Raw genomic sequence first — 18009 nt, forward strand, 5'->3', positions numbered from 1 at the left:
CGAATATGTACTTTTTTTTATGTGCTTCCAAGACCCGCATCAACAGACAGCGACACAGTGCAACTTATCTCCCGAGCAGCTCCTTTATAACCACGCCGTGGAGCAAGGTGTACACGTGTCTCCGATTTGATTTTCTTTGGAATTTATTTATTTTTAAAAATCGTGTCTTTATTTGGTTTAAAGCCTTTTTTTTGGTTTTGGTTTTTTTTTGGTGTGTCTTAATTCCAGAGTGTAGTAAGTAGCAGGGCACTCCTGCCTTTTGGCCTGCTGCTTTCCCCCTCTTGTCACGCTTTGGTAAAAGTGCTTGCAGCTGATGCTGGTGGCCCGGCGGTGCTCGCTGGCTCATCCACCCATCTGTCCATGCTCCGCCGGCGGGCGTTCATGAAGAAGTTGCTGACCGTGTTAAGCTCCAGCCCCAGCTGCTGCGAGATGGTGACCTGCATTTCTTTGGATGGCCGTTTGTTCTCCTTGAATATGGCAATCAGCGTGCGGCGCTGGAGATCGGTGAAGACAAGGCGCTGCTTTTTAGGGGTGTTGGCTCGGTCTCGGTTCTGCTCTTGCTCTTTACGCTTGCAAGCTGGAAGAGATAAGATACAGAGAGAGAGAGGGAGAGGGAGAGAGAAAAAAAGAGTTTAAATGAAAGGCATACATCCAGGCTGTGGATCTGGGGGGGGGGGGGGGGGGGGCAGTAGAACTGGAAACGTTAAATTGGAATAGAAACTCTAGCATAACTCTACACTGGAAACCCTACACTGCGGAAGGATGGCATTCGGCCTGTCGGTTCTGTACTGGCTTAAAAGAGTATCCCACCCAAGCCCCATAACCCAGCGCATTTACCATGGTTAATGCATCTAACCAACTCATCTCTGAATACACTAAAGGGGCATTTTAGCACTGCCGATCCATCTAACCTACACATAGTTGGCCCCATAAGGGGCAATTTAGTATGGCCAATCCACCCTAACCTACACACCTTTGGACACTAAAGGACAATTTAGCACTGTCAATGCACCTAATCTACACATTATTGGACACACGAAGGGGCAATTTAGCACTGCCAATCCACCTAATTTACGCATCTTTGGACACTAGGGGGCAATTCATCATGGCCAATCCACCTGACTTGCACATCTTAGGACTGAGAGGAAACCTGGAGGAAACCCACACAGATACGGGGAGAATGTGTAAATTCCACACAGATAGTAACCCATGGCCGGAATCAAACCCAGGTCCCTGGCGCTGTGAGGAAGCAGTGCTAATTACCATGGCGCCCTATCTTCTGACTGGAGCTAACTCACAAGGGATCTTTCACATTCATGTAGAAGGAAGGTCACTTGTTTGCCAATTATTTGTTATTAATAGACCACATTTCTGCAGTAAGAATAACGGTGTAGTTCGTGTTACTTATGTACATATGGGTAGCAACCCTCACCAAATATGTAAAGTCCCCATAGTCTCAAATGACCATAACCCGCTCTCCCCTTCAGGGTGGAAGAGCTAGCTGACTGGTGGTGATCAAACCTGAGGATCACCACAATTCAGGCAAGGGGCAAGATTGAGAAGGTGGGGCCTTCATGAATAATCTCAGCCAGTATGGGAATTGAACCTATGTTGTCGGCATTGCTCTGCATCACAAACCAGCTATCCAGCCATCTGAGCTAACTGACCCCAGAAGTAATTTTGAGCTTGATGCTGTATTCAGTTAATATTCAACAGTAGCTGTGATCTATAGAGCTTGCCTCACACTGAGAATTAATAATGTTTCTACTTGGTTATGATGTTGGTTAACCAGGGATCTTTCATGTGTAAAGCAAACATCGTACTACACTACAGGAACAATATCCATCATATATACCTGTGCAGTTATGCAAAGACATCCAAGGCGCCCAATTCCTCTAAAAGTTGTGCAAAGAAGGCACCTCATCATCTAACAGTTCAGTCAGGTGCTATATGTAAGTCAAAAAAGTGTAGAGTTTGTCCACTTCAGTGTAGAACTCTGTTCATGCTGAAGCAAGTCTTAACTGCTGCCAAGCAATCACTAGCATAGAAAATTAACTTTTGCAAGTGTCGTGTCTCATTCCTCCAGATTTTAATTTTTGTTTGAGATTTTTAAAAGAACGTTTTTACTTTAGTTATTTAATAGTACAAAACATAGATTTTGTTGAAAAATACATTTTGTCAAAGTTTTTTTCTGGCACTCATCAGGAAAACCACAAAAATACTAATGTTAGGAGAAACAACAACTTTACACTGTAAGGGAAGAGAGTCCTGTTGTTTCCCCTGACATTAGTCTTCCTGTGGTTGTACTGATGCCAAAATGAAAAGCTTCAACAAAATGTCTTTCTTTCCAGCATTTACTTTATGTACTTCCTCACTCAATCTAAAATATCTTCTCTCTTCATTTTGCTTCCTGTAACTGATTTGACACTGAATTCAATAGTCCAGTTTACACTTCCTGGTTTACACATTTGATAGCTCTGTAAGGATTCTTCAGTAGGATTGGTCAAGCTGATTATCGTCTTCACACATATCCTAAATGCTCTGTAAAGGTGCTGTGTCTACTTTGTGTTCCCAATAAGCAGCCATAGAAAGCCTGTGGACATGTGGAAGTCTAACAAGCAATGCTGTATTGGTTCGCTCAGAACTAAATCTGGTTGATTACATTAACCAAGCCATAAGATTTTGACACAGTTCAGGCACTCATTAGCAAAATATAAAACATATTTATTCTTTAGGCCATTACAATGGCCCCAGAACTTGCGATAATGTTCATTTCAGCAATATGTGAAAAGTATCAATATCCATATTTTGTTTACAAATTAGATATAAGCTCAGGGCTGAATAATGGATTCCTCACATCATATCCAAACCTTGAAATGTGGTCTATGAATTTCTCCTTCAGGATACTCAGTTTTCCTTTTTACATTGAAAGCAAAATATTGCAAATGCTGGAAATCTGAAATAAAATCAGAAAATGCTGGAAAAACCTAGCAGGTCTGGCAGCATCTGTGGAGAGAGAAACAGTGTTAACATTTTGAGTCCGTATGATTCTTCTTCAGAGAAAAGCTTCTTCTTTTGCCTGATTTCCTGAATGTTTCCTCAGTGAAGACACCTCAATGTATAGTCCAGTCATTCAGGCTGGAGATGCTGTCAGACCTGCTGAGCTTTTCCAGCATTCACTGTTGATTTTTTTTTTAACTTTGCTGGAGTATCATCATTAATTCAATCCGTGGAGCTCCAACAATGTCAATCTTCACAGCATCAAGATGCTTTCATACTCGGTTAACACTGTTACCTGCTTTTCACAACATCTTGCTTCTATATGTAACCTTTTTCAGAACAATCTCTGAAGTTGTGTCCTTAGCCACATATCGAACCTGTGTGCAGTGAAGCCACCCAGAAGTTTTAAGGTGCATTGTGACTTGCATTTAGCCCATCAGGAGAGAGTACTGTGAATGGGTACCTAGCTGTATACATAGAGGGGCAGAAATTCATCATGGGTGCCAGCAAAAATTGGTGGTATCAGTTTGGCTGCCCATTATGCACTGTACCTGATAGCAGCTTCATCACAGTCAGTCAAATGAAATCTCAGATGATGGGTATAACAGACAGCCAATCTGATACACCTGTTTTGTGCCACTGCCCAACACAAATTTCTATCCCCAAGACTCATTTCCTTGATGACTGCTGATTAATATTCATAGAATCCTACAGTGCAGAAGGAGACCATTTGACCCATCAAGCCTGTGCTGACAACAATCCAACCCAGGCCCTATCCCCGTAACGCCATGTAGTTACCCTGCACATTCTCCTGACACTAAGGGACAAAACCATAGCCAGTCCAGCTAATGTGCAGATCTTTGGGCTGTGGGATCATAGAATCACAGAATCCATACAGTGTAGAAAGAGGCCATTTGGCCCATCACGTCTGCACCAACCACAATCCTACCCCCATATCCCATATTTTACCCACTAACCCCTCTGACCTAGACATCCCAGGACACTAAGGGGCAACTTTAGCATAGCCAATCAACCTAAACCACACATCTTTGGACTGTGGGAGGAAACCAGAGCACCTGAAGGAAACCCACACAGACACAAGGAGAATGTGCAAACTCCACACAGACAGTGACCTAAGCCTGGAATCGAACCCAGGTCCCTGGAGCTGTGAAGCAGCAGTGCTAAACACTGTGCTACCGTGCTGCTGAAATCGGAGCACCTGGAGGAAACCCATGTGGCTATGGGGAGAATGTCCAAACTCTATACAGTCACCCAAGGCCAGAATTGAACTCAGGTCCCTGAAGCTGTGGAGCAGCCATGCTAACCACTGTGTCACCATGCTACCCTTTGCCACGATGTGCCCTTTGCAACCATACCACCCTTAGGACAGGAAGGAGGCAATAATAACATCCTCTATGGATTAAAAACACTGAGTACTCAATTATAGAGTGCTTCTGAAACACTTGCACGCACACTTCCTAAAATACAGTTTCTCTCAGTTTGCATTCCAGCTGACGTCAAACCCAAACACTGAGATGGCTTTCTGTAAAGATCTCACACTGCTTGGCTCTGTAGAGGTCAGTGTTGGAGCTAATCCCAAGTTATATAATCGCTTTTGTATCAATGGACTCCTGAATTACTTTTTATAAATAGTGAAATGGAAAGATAACTGCAATCAAAAACAAAATTAACAGCAGAAGTAGGAGAAAACTATGGGCCAGATACTCCGACGTTACCCGTAACTGGGATTCTCCAGTCCTGCTGTAGTAAATGGAGATTTGGCTGAGCACCAGTTTCTCCATTCTCACTGACATTGGTAGTGGGGTGTGAACACTGGGAGAATTCTGGCCTATGACTCAGGGAAAATTAACAACAGGTTGGAAAATGGAATTAAATGAAACAGACCTGGCATGAAGAAAATCTGAGTCAAATTAAAATGAAGGAGAACCACATTTACTGAACAGAAGCTTTATTATAACATTTCTCCTAACCCCGTTTTCCAGCTACACTGCACCAGATTCAGCAATTTATAAAAAATCCTCTTCTACTCAGTGAGAAAGTAAACTATCAATATTGCTGAAAAAAGACATGCTGTCGAAGCTTTTCATCTTGCAGTCATCAAGACAATTCTTCATGGTAACCCCTCTACCAATCAGAGTCCACTTGCTAACAATCAGCACTGTCTCCTCATGCAGCAGCATAAATTGCTGTTCCCTTTACAATTGGGGTACTTGTGAATTGTCCTGATGGGTGCAAGATGAAAAGCTTTGACAGCATATCCATTTTCTCAGCAACACACACATTCTGCATCACCAAATGACAAAACTTGAACTATTTTAGATCTTTCAAAGGCAGAGGAGCATGTATGAATAATTCTATCATAATCATTTATTATATTGATTTCAAGAGAGTCATTTTGCTCTGCACCAAGATTAGGATTTTACATACAGCCACTGAACTTACTGTCAGGCAATTTGTAGGAAAAATATTCATGCATTCCTATGAAATTGACAGCCTGAATATTCAGTCTTGTTTTGGTGCTAAAAATTTCAATTGATTTAATCATTTGAATTGAGCGCCTGAATGAAACAGCAATTTTGGAGTTTTTAGGGCTATTCAAGTTTGAAATATCCAGTATTTTGAACTGTTGACTTCAGACCAGATCAGATGAGAATGAATGGATTAACAAATGTGTTAGAGCAGTGCCCACAGAATTTGCAGATAATACATTCCTCATGTGTCACTGAAGCCATTTCAATCTCATTGAAACAAGCACCCTTAACATGCACACCCAACAGTTAGGCCAAACTTAAAAAGAAAAAAAAAGGGGCCAAGTACTTTGTGTTAAAAATTCACTTCCATTAATATTAGATGAGAGGAGATACCACGTCGGATTATTTGAAATCACAAGCTTTCGAAGCTTGAAGTGAAGTCATCACCTGACGAAGTGATTTCAAATAAACCTGTTGGACTATAATCTGGTGTGGTGTCTCCTCTCATTTTGTCCACCCTAGTCCAACACGGGCATCTCCACATCATTAATATTAGGCACTGCTATGTTGCTAATAAATATTTACAATTTAAAAATGTCATTTATGTTATTAAGAAGCCTGCTTTCTCTCACTAATCCAGGCTGGCACACCTTAGTGTTAGAATGGTTGAACAGAATGTCTTGACTTGTGATCTCAGGGTGCTTCTCCACAATCTGACTACATTGTCAACCACTTTGATCAACAGAGGATTATTGCAGGCACGGTTACATATGAGAAGTTTGCAAGAGGTCTCTTAATCACAGTCATTTGTAACAGCTACATTTCTGCATTGCCACCACTACTTGGGAGAGACACAGAATTTCAACCGCAAAATCCATAATTAAGGGCCAACAAAACAAATGTATTAGATTCGTTATATGTGCATTAGAAGAGGTGGAAACTAACATAAACAACTCAACAAATAAGTCAGATAAGGGATAAAAGTAGTTGCATTATGTATAAAAATACAGATACAAGCAAATATAGGGATGATATAGGAAAAAGATAAAGGGAACAAATTAATGTGGGGTGCCCGACATCTGCAATAAAACCTGATAGCACCCCTGCTGATCATGGAATCCCTGAAAGAATACAATTCCTAATTGACATTGGGAACCCACTGCTGGGGTAGCCGTCTCCATCTAACTGTTGACCTTCCTATCTAGTCCCTGAGAACAGCTGGCTAACTTGAGGCTGGGAGCTTGAATTGTCAGCAGTGACATCAGAAGTGGTGGCCATAGTCAATATTGCACTGGGACCTAGACAGGGGATGGGTGATGGATCCTCTGGAGTCAGACAAGTGAGCTTTCTAGCAAGGGGATAGGAGAAGTATCAGCCAAGGGCATCACTAGGAAGAGTAGAGGATCTCCTCCCTGCAGGAATCACCTTCCCTTCTTGATCCTGGATCCCTAGATTTGTCTGAGTGCCTGAGAATGAGGAACCTCCCCTCCCTGCAAAGGGCCACAGGCAAACCACACCTTACCACTGGTTGAACAAGTAGTGATGCGTGAGTCTCTTAGGTGGCTACATAAGGACCTCAACTGGCCTTTGGGTGGGAATGTCATCCACAAACCTCATCTCAGATTTAATCGTAGGAAGGTGGAAAGTGTAACATTTTGATAATTCTACTAATTGTTAGACTCTAATATATTCGGAATTTACTCCTTTACCTTTAAAAAAGTCTGTTTGAATTTCTGTTAGACAATTAACAGTCAAGCTAATTGCAGAACAGCCTGAATATTTTGTGAAGAAACAAAATAGTGTTATTATTTTATGAAAAAGTTCTTTGGAGTCCTGAGCTGAAGCAGCTGTATATATCTTCATGGCCCACAAGACAATTAAATGTTTTTTAAAAAATCAGTAGGAAGGAATGGATAAAATAGTCTGAACTTAAGATAACACAATGTTTAAACAAACCGTGTATTGCTTTAATTGATTTGTATCAGCAGGGAATCTTTATTCTGTGTTATCAGTGGAGCTTGGGTTGAAATATGTTGACCAGAGAATGTGACTTTATTCATGGATTCTTTGCAGCTGGACAGAAATGTGCACTTGTTTGTATTGTGAACTCCAGGGGGCCCAGGGGAAAAGGGTGAACACATGTCTCTAATCTGCATGGCTCCAGTTACAGAGGCAAAGTAACACAAGAAGATTTGCACCCTGTAGCCATTAGGAGGGATACATTTGGATCATCTTCAAAAAAAGGAAGGTGGAGTGAGAGACTGAGGGCTAAAGGTTGGAGAATTAGTGCCTTTGTTGGGGCAATGATACCATGGCTTCTGGGATTTAACTCTTCTGGCCACAGTTCAACATCACTTGAGGATGAGACATTGCCTGTACTGGCAACACCAAGGATACCACGATCTTGAAAGATAGGAAACCTCTGTGTTGTTTTCACTGTTTCTTGTTAAGTAGTTGTAAAATCTTGCTGAGTAAAATTTATTAGTGCCACAAGTAGGCTTACATTAACACGGCAATGCAGGTGGTGTAAAAATCCCCAGTCACCACACTTTGGAGCCTGTTCGGGTACACTGAGGGAGAATTTAGCATGGCCGATGCACCTAACCAGCATGTGTTTCAGACTGTGGGAGGAAACCGGAACACCCGGAGGAAACCCACGCAGACGTGGGGAAAACATGCAGACTCCACACAGGCAGTGGCCCAAGCTGGGAATTGAACCCGAATCCCGGGCGTCTTGAGGCAGCAGTGCCAACCACTGTGCCACCCACCATGCCCCCGTGCCACCCCAGATGTTATGTAGATGTTCTCCCAATCTACCACAGCTGTTTTCATTGTTTTGTGTGGCTTGTTCGTTTTTTCCGGAATCCTGAATTTACAGGAAGATCATGGGAAATTCCTGCAGTCAGTTTGGAGCTGGTCAGGGATAAGGCACCACGGTGGGTGATGTCCAATTCCGTCAGCTTCTTTTCCTCTTTGTCTTTCCGTTATGGGAGATGGTGTTGGAATGGTAATACCACTTGACTCGCAGTGCAGAGGCCCAGGGTATCCGGATTCAAATCCCACCATGGGAGATGGTGCAATTCCATTATTAAAGGCTGGGATTTTCCAGACCCATTGTGGAGAGATCTGCCCACCGCAGGAAATTTGGCTGTCCGGCCAAGAGCCCATTGACTGTTGGTGGGATCTGATGACCGCGGTGGGTGGGTGGAGCCAGAAAATTCCACCCAAACGCTAGTCTCATTAAAAAAAAACCCATCTGGTTCATTAATGTCCTTTAGGGAAGGAAATCTGCCATCCTTACCCAGTCTGGCCTACATGTGACTCCAGATCATTAGCAATGGGGTTCATTCTCAACTGCCCCCTGAAATAGCTGAACAAAACTATCTCAGTTCAAGGGCAATTAGAGGTAGGTGACAAATGCTTGTCAGTGACTCCCAAATCCCATGGAAGAATAAATAAAACACTTTGGTCTAAAATGGCTGCCCTCTGAGGGGAAAGTTGGTAGGCCGCAAAAGACAATCGAAATGAGCTCTTTGTGCCTCCCCTTGTATAAGAGTGAAGAACTGTCATTCTAATTTTATGCAAATTGCTTTTCTGAATGTATGAGGTGACAAGTGTAATTTAACAGATTATTTGTGGTAACATCGCATTTTTAATGACTTTAGCATACAATAAATGACCTTGCTGAGGTGAAAAATGCAGGAAATTGATCAGTCAGTCTCCAGAAAGAGAGAACTATGTGCTTTTTTTCATTTATTGCCCATTCCTAATTGCCCTTGAACTGAATGGCTTGCCAGGCCTTTTCACTGAGCATTTGAGAAGACAACTGCTCTGTCTTCTCATTATAAGACTATTCAATTCATCATTGAAAAAATGAATGTTTGAGTCCCAAGGGCTCTCCATCAGCAGAATTGGTGAATCACAGACTGTTTAACCTCAGACAAGAGAAGAACTATCTCTTTCCCTGCATTCCGGGGACAGGTTATGCCATTGCAGAGAAATTATCTGACAAGAATCACAGGTCTCCTCTTCCTTTCCCATTCCACCCTCCCCATTGAGGCAGCATGGTGGCACAGAGGTTAGCATTGCTGCCTCACAGTGCCAGGGACGTGAGTTCAACTCTGGCCTTGGGTGACTATCTGTGTGGAATTTGCATGTTCTTGCCGTGTCTGTGTGGGTTTCCTTCAGGTGCTCTGGTGTCCTCCCACTGTCCAAAGATGTGTGTGTTAGGTTGATTGGCAATACTAAATTGACCCTTAATGTCAGGGGATTAGCTAGGGTTACAGGAATAGGATCTTGGTGGGATTATGGTCGGTGCAGACTCGATGGGCCAAATGGCCTCCTTCTGCACTGTAAGGATTCTATGATCTATGGATTCTATGTTCACCCCATTGCAGCTGCAATAAAGAATGCAGACACAGAGACAATGAGGCAAACGTATAGTGCAAAAGCTTTGCCAAAGGTAGGGTAACTATTCTGTGGAGGGATCCAGAAGACAAAAATCAGTTTGATCCTGTAAATCGTATGCACTAGGCCACGCATCCCTTAAATGACCTGCAGCACGTATTGTAAAGGTGAAGACTGGGTTGTGTTTTATACAGGAAAGGAGTCCAAATCAGTCCCTGCGTACAGTCGCTTTGGCTAACTCCACGTTGGACAAGTTAATTTCAACTTTTACACCACCCAAATTCATTGGCCTGTTCTTGAGTATCAGTTAATTTGCTGTACCAGTCATACCGTTTCGCAGTTTCCAACACATCAGAGGCATCATTATTACTGGATTTTACTGCAACTCCATGAAAGATCTGAAATTACTGTGAGCGATACTATTATTTGAAAATTTCACACACTCAGGTCAAATCTCTTTCCTGCTATTTAGTGGCATTAAACCATTTACTAGAAATGGATTAGTGCTTCTTTATAAAGAGGAATGATGAAGTTCGTGGCAATGATAGCGTCACGTTAATTTCTAGCTGAACTATTAGTTCTAACTTCATAAAATGTCACAGAATATCATAGAATCCTACAGTGCAGATGGAGGCCATTTGGCCCATCAAGTCTGCACCAACCACAATCCCACCCAGACCCTATCTCCATAACCCCATGTATTTACCCTAGCTAGTCCTCCTGACACTAAGGGGCAATTTACCACTGCCAATCCACCTAACCCATTGCATCTTTGGACTATATTGTTGGTTCCTACATGGTCTATGACACTGGATCAATTCCCTCCACTCTGACTTAATCCCCAGTCAGGAGGAGTTATCTTTTACCCAGGCATCAAGGACAACTCACTCTTCAGAACGCCCAGTCATAAACTTTAGAGAATGGTATCTATCCCCCTGAATGTACTGTCCCGTACCACTCCATTGTTTTTCCCAATCTCCTTCACATGAAACAGGATTCACTGAGATGTTTGCTCATCCACACTGCAGAATTTGCCCTCATCAGAACAGGCGGTAAAAACCTCATAACATGTTGGTTCGGAGAAAAGGCTAAGGATCCTCCAGCACTGCTTCTGGCGATCCTCCCATCTCTGGCCACTAATCAGCCTACACCATTGTCTAAATGAATGGGCACGATCCAAGTGTTCAGGAAACTCTACTTCCCCATAATGGTCCATAAGGTCTACACCTCTATTTCCAGCTCAGCAATCAGGTGGAGCAAACATCTATGCAGATGAGATTGACTGGGATTGTGTTGTTCTCCACAAACTCCCACATGGTGCAGTTGTAGCATTCCTCCTGAACTGCCATCACTGTCCAAACATGTTTCATGTATTTATTTAATTAAAACTTATGCATTCAATCTACTTAGCTAGTTTTTTTCTGACTAATTGCTTTATTTAGTTTGGGGAGTTAAATATTTACTTGCAACTTATTACATCTCCTTATGCTGTGAAGTCACTGTGAATTTCCTACTATTCTGTTCTCACCCTCACTTTTTTCTACCCCTCCATTCTCAGGTTACTCGTATCTAGTGAGTGTTCTGCTCAAAATGGACTACAGGCTTGTGTGGCAAGAGGGTTGTCTCTTCAAGAATGGTGTATATCAGCAAGTTCATGATCATCCTGCAATATTTCTTATTTTGTATTTGGTCACATATTGCAATATCTTGGGCTCAATCTTGTAAGATACTCCTGATATGTGTGTTACTAAGCAGGCCACAAACTTGGCACATTGGTGGATGCAAATTTTGTGTCTTTTGATCTCTTTTGACTGTTCCCATGGGAGAGTTGTGGATAGTTTTCAGCTGAGAGTGCAAGTAAAGTAAAAGTAAAGTTTAGTTATTACTCACAAGTAAGGCTTACATTAACACTGCAATGAAGTTACTGTGAAATTCCCCTAGTCGCCACACTCCGGCGCCTATTTGGATTAATGCAACTAACCAGCATTGTCTTTCAGACCATGGGAGAAACCAGCAAACTGGAGGAAATCCATGCAGACATGGGGAGGACCTGCAAACTCCACACAGACAGTGGCCCAAGCCGGGAATCAAACCTGAGTCCCTGGTGTTGTGAGGCAGCCGTACTAACCATTGTGCCGCTGTGCCACCCCTAGACCAAGATTGTTCTGGTTTTATTTAGTCTTTAATTACATGCAGATATCGTTTGTGAGGCCCACATTTATTGCTCATTCCTTGAACTGAGTGGCTTATTATCCCATTTTCAAATGGTTGTCAAGAGTCAACATCATTACTGTGGATCTGGAGTTTTAGAGGGGCCAGACTGAGTAAGGATGGTGGATTTCCTTCCTTCACATTAGTGAAACTAGATGGGTTTCTGTGATGACGGACAATGGTTTCTATGACCAGCTTTCAATTCTTGATTTACTAATTGAATTAAAATTTTACCAATGGCTGTGGTGGGATCATGAATCCATGTCCCCAGAGCACAGGGCTGTGCCTCTGGTTTCCTAGTGGAGTGACATTACCACGAAGCCACTGGAGCTGGGTTATCATCTGGAGCTGGGTTATCAGTGCTTGAAAGTGAATACAGGTTTGGTGTTTGGGTAATACAAACAAAAGCATTCTGAGCTGAAACTTCCTGCCCTGCCTGCCATGGGGATCGTAGGCGGGTGGGACATGGACCGTGCAAAGATTTGTTGACCTCGAGGGGGATTCTCCGGCATTGAGGTCAGCGTGACTAGAAAATCCCATCCTCAGTGTCATAATACGGTGCTTCCTAAACTTGGCACTTGTGATACAAAATTTATTATATTTTAAAACCAATTAACAATAAATGCATTTCAGTATACATTAACTATTACAACAATACAGGACAGTGTTGATCCAACTGTAGAGAGTTCTTGTTAATCCAGTTGTGTCTCTTTGCCTCTGTGCTTTAGTTTTTCCCTATATTTCGGCTCTATTCAAAACTACTAATGCAAAATTCTCTGAAGTAGGCAGACAAAGCAAATGAAAAATAATCTAGAAAAGAACAATTTAAGGTTCAAATCTGTCTTTTTTTCACACATTAGGTCAGAAGCCATTCATTTATTCAGAACAAGAAAGCACTAAGCCTGGCTTTTGAGACTATACTGAGCACTTTGCTGATAAAGCTTACCACAAATCTTCCTGCCTCACTCTAATTACTGTTCTGAGAAAAATCAATTTGAATGAGACGGAAAGCTATTTACCACCACTGTCTAAGCTGTTCCCAGGCCATCACATAGAATCTGTACTGTGCAGAATGAGGCCATTTGAGTCATTGAGTCTGCACCGACTCTCTGAAAGAACATCCCACCTAGGCTCTCCCCTCATAATCCTGCACATTTACCACGGCTAATCAAACCTAACCTACACATCTTTACACACTGAGGGACAATTTAGCATGATCAATCCACATAACTTGTACATCTTTGGACACTAAGGGGGAAAGTTAGCTGGCCAATCCACCTAACCTGCACATCTTTGGACTGTGGGAGGAAACCCACGCAGACATTGGGGGGGAACATCCAAACTTCACACAGCCACCCAAGGCAGAAATCGAACTTGGGTCCCTGGCACTGTGAGGCAGCAGTGTTAACTGCTCGCTTACAGTGTGCATCACCCAGAGAAAATCAATAGAGAATGTTCAATACGTTCCAAGCATTCTGGTTTTGTCAAGGAAGTTATATCGATAAATAGCCAGAGGACTAGCACAAATGAAAACGTAAGGTATTGGGCATTATTTTCCAACTGCGCTTGTGCAAAAACCAGAAAATCCTACCCGAGGTCAATGGACCTTTGCATTGTCCGCCCACTGCGATTCGCATGGCGTGCAGGATGGAAAAAACTCTTCACATTGACTGAGAGCTAAGGTGTTCAGTTTAAAACAAAAATTATTTTGCTACAGGTGGTTTTCAGTCAAATTCCTCTTTCTCATTTGATTTGATTTGATTTATTATTGTCATATGTATTAACATTCAGTGAAAAGTATTGTTTCTTGCGCGCTATACAGACAAAACATACTGTTCATAGAGAAAGAAATGAGAGAGGCAGAATGTGGTGTTGCAGTCATAGCCAGGATGTAGAAACTGATCAACTTAATGCAAAGCAGATCCATTCAAAAGTCTGACAGCATCAGGGAAGAAGCTGTTCTTGAGTCGGTTGGTTCGTGATCTCAGAGTTTTGTCTCTTTTCCCCGAAAGAAGAAGGTGGAAGAGAGAATGTCTGGGGTGCGTGAGGTCCTTAATTATGTTAGTTTCTTTGCCGAGACAGCAGGACGTGTAGACAGAGTCAGTTGATGGGAGGCTGGTTTGCGTGATGGATTAGGCTATAATCACAACCTTTCGTAGTTCCTTGCGGTTTTAGGCAGAGCAGGAGCCATACCAAGCTGTGATACAACCAGAAAGAATGCTTCTATGGTGCATTTGTAAAAGTTGGTGAGAGTCATAGCTGACATGCCAAATTTCCTTAGTCTTCTGAGAAAGTAGAGGCGTTGGTGAACTTTCTTAACTATAGTGTCAGCATGGGGGGACCAGGACAGGTTGTTGGTGATCTGGACACCTAAAAACTTGAAACTCTCATGCCTTTTTACTTTGTCCCCATGGTGGGCTTCAAGAGGTGGGTTTCAGAAGGTGTTGAAGTGACTGACGTTAGCTACAGTAACTTATTAACAGTACTGTTACTGATCTAACTTATACAGTGAGAATACCAGTGAGGCTATTAGTGCTTATTGCTGAGAAAGAGCAAAGCAAAAAAACAACTTCCAGTGACTGCTCATAGCTAAACATGAAAATGAGGAAGGAGGCATTGTCCAAGCTGGTTTTCCAAAAGCTTGACCGCACTGGTATCTCACTGAGAGACAAACCAATCAAATGTAAGAAAGATGTAAAGTTGGAATACACACTAAATAAATCATAACGTTTAAGGCTTGTTCCTTCTAGTCCAACTGATTTTTAACAATAGGCTGGAATTTGGCTGAGTTGAGTTGACTTAGGAGCCTTTAAGATAATGGATGGGACCTGATTTCAGGATTTCTACTTCCATTCACATTTCTGGCAATTTTCACTGCATGTAGCACTTCTGCTCTCAGTGGCTGTATTGTGGGTTAGGCAGTTTATAGCCTATCATTTTTGTGGACTAGGGCACCTTCTGTAAGAATATGCAGTTCATGGTTTCTCAAAGGAGTCACGATGCACAGAGGGGGAACCCTAGTCCCGAGAAGGGAACCAATAAGAAAAACCACCAACAGTTCCTGGCATTCTTGAATTTACAGACTTTGAAAATCAAAAAAATAATTAGATGCTGTATTGTAGGTTAGATGTGCTTTTACTGCAATGATTGATTAGAGGATTCTGCCCTGCAAAGATAAGTTGACTATTACATTATCTGGCATTGCGTAGGTGTTGAGGTACAAGAGAGTACTTTTCTCATTGCGAAGTGTTATTATGCACCAAAAATTGAAGAAAACAATGCTTGGGAATTCTACTGTCATGATCTAAAGTGATTTAAATGCCCACAGGGTGTTTAAACTTGAAAACAAAACTGCTCTGCAACTTTAGGCTGGGGAGAAGAATCAGGTACCTATTCCCGGGCTTCATTGATTGACAGACCATCTGATGTAGCTTAGGAAAAAACAACCACCCTGTTTTTGCTGTTTCAATTTGTGTTATGATCCCAATTGATGTTACAATTGGATGGGAAGATACCAGAATGGAACCCTGGCTCAGAAGACCATAAATTTTACCTTGGTTTTTATAAAACCTGGAGGAATGGAGTCATGGAACTGCTAATTGGTTTTAACAAAGAAAAACCTTTATCAAATATAAAAAAAAATACATTGTTCCTTTACTCTCCCTTAATTTACCAAATACACACAGATTTTAAGGTTAACATAGGTTACACATTACATCATAAGCTCCAATGAGCCCATGAATACATAAAGTCCCTTTTAAGCACATAAGATGACTGTGGTCAAATTCACATACTCTGCTCTGAACCCAAGTTAGTGCTTGTGGATTTATTCTCAGAATCCTCCCCAGTTGATTGGCACATGAGAGTTTCCAAACTCCATTCCCAAAAGCATGCTTCAAATCTTTGTTCACAATAATGCTTGCAACTGTTTGCATTCTAAAATCCAGTTCAGGTTTTCCAAATGACACTTTTAAACAAAGTTTCTGCTCCAATTTTAATACCGAATCCAGTCCAAGGATTTTATGCCACCAGTTTTAGGAATTCTTTGTTTTGACTGTTCAAATAGTTCACAAGTACTTTGGACCAGATTCTCCAAACTCGCCTGCAACTGCGATTCTCCAGTCCCGCTGTAGTGAATGGAGATTTGGCTGAGCGCTAAATTCTCCATTCATGCTGTCAGGAGTAGTGGGGCATGATCGGCTGGAAAGTTCTGGCTTTTAACTCTCAATTACCAGACTCTTAATGAGATGACATCAAACATTTAATCTTTCTTTGAAGTCTGTTGTCCCACTTTAAATCTAGATACTGCAAATGTCTCTTTAACTCAAACTCTTTACTCCTCCTTGAGTTCTTCTGGATAATACCTTGGTTTCTGTTCTCTTAACTTCATCTATCTTAAACACTTTCTGTCCCAGTTCCTTGGTTATCTTGATTGCATTTTGGTCCTTAGGAAGCTTGCATCTTTGCAACTCCCTTGTTGTCCTACCCAGAATCTTTTGGCAGAGTTGTGGCTGCAACCGTTCTGGCTTTCAGTTGCCAAGCAATGCCCATGCTACTATTATTTATTTTTCATGCTGCAGCCCTCTCTAAGCACAGTAGAAACACAATTGGAAGTTAACCAACCCCCACACAAACAAATACCTTTCCCAGCATGAATCTAAGTATAGGCTTTACTGTTACAGACACAGAAACATTACATTAAATACAATTAAAACTATACCTTATTTCTGATGTTTACCAATACAAATATAAATCCCTTAAAACTACCTTTGTTTTCCTAACATTTGAAAGACTTTGTTTCAATAGCTGGAGTCATTGTGAATGCTTGACTTGGTTTTAAAAGCTACAAAAACACTTATCTCAGCAAAGGGCTGTGCAGAAAGTTTGAGTAACATTTGGAAAAATTCATTAAACAATTATCTGTCTTTGATGCAGTTATTTTTACAACAGATTAACAACTTGACGATATATGCATTTCTTTGAAATCTTCTTTGAATTAATGTTTTTCAATATGAAGTGTGTTTGAGTGAGAATGTTATTAGATTGTTAAACATTGTATTTCATGTCCATGTTAAAGACATTGCTCCTGAGCTCTTACCATAGTGGATACTGGTGATTACCTATGGAAGATACATCAGGGTGTGGAGGTAGTATTGAAATTTGAGGGGTATGAGAGGGCATGTCAGGCAGGTAAGGTGGGTGGTGGGTGAGATGGATGGTAAAGGTTTTAGGATGTGACATTCATCCTTACAACTTACACCCCAATAAATGGAGGTAGGATATTAACTATCAAGAAGTTTACTGACTTGACCCGGTCACCTCCTCTGCAAACATCTGGCCCAGTGGGTTAATCCTGAGCTACAGACAAAAATTAACTTTTACAATGGGAAAGTTGGATTCCTTCAGATTTTAATCATTGTTGAAGATTTAAAACAATAAACGAGTTTTTTTCTTCCTATCTCTTATCTCAGTTAATACCATCTTTTTTATCGTTTCTTTGTGTTGATTATGTTTTTTTGCCAATGAGTGAATTATTCTAACACACAATTCCTAGCCCAGATCCAGGAAATGAATAGATTTTGAGTGTGCTAAAATCAGATCCTATGCATGGCTCAGTAAGGTTCTTTAGACTGCTTGGTTCAGGACAAATACACGGTTACTCTCTCTATTCACAAAGTTCCCAAATCTGCTGAAGAGGTCACCATGCCATTTTAGGTTTCTGTCCCTCAATGTCAAGTATTAAGCCCATGGGCGGAATTTTGCAGCCTCACTCATCTCAAAACCATAAAATTCCGCCTGAGGTCAACAGACCTTCCCATAGTCCGCCGTCATTTGCTCTGATTCCCGTGGCAGGCTGGCAGATAAAATTACAATGCATGCGTCTGTGGAAAAATGAGAA

The 18009-nt window shown here is 41.7% G+C and overlaps 1 protein-coding gene across 2 annotated transcripts in view; it reads right to left on the reverse strand.

The window, feature by feature from the left end:
• Positions 1-284: 284 nt before the first annotated feature.
• The window catches only part of onecut3b (one cut homeobox 3b), a 108877-nt gene continuing 91152 nt past the window's right edge, over positions 285-18009 (reverse strand). The window contains exon 2 of one of the 2 annotated variants that reach the window (XM_080212708.1): positions 285-577. In XM_080212708.1, coding sequence (XP_080068834.1) covers positions 285-577 — 293 coding nt within the window. The remainder of the gene's footprint in view (positions 578-18009) is intronic. The other variant, XM_080212709.1, reaches the window with a different exon arrangement.

This window comes from Carcharhinus amblyrhynchos, chromosome 26, assembly GCF_965287045.1.
Source record: "Carcharhinus amblyrhynchos chromosome 26, sCarAmb.v2.hapA, whole genome shotgun sequence".
In the NCBI taxonomy this organism is placed as follows: domain Eukaryota; kingdom Metazoa; phylum Chordata; class Chondrichthyes; order Carcharhiniformes; family Carcharhinidae; genus Carcharhinus; species Carcharhinus amblyrhynchos.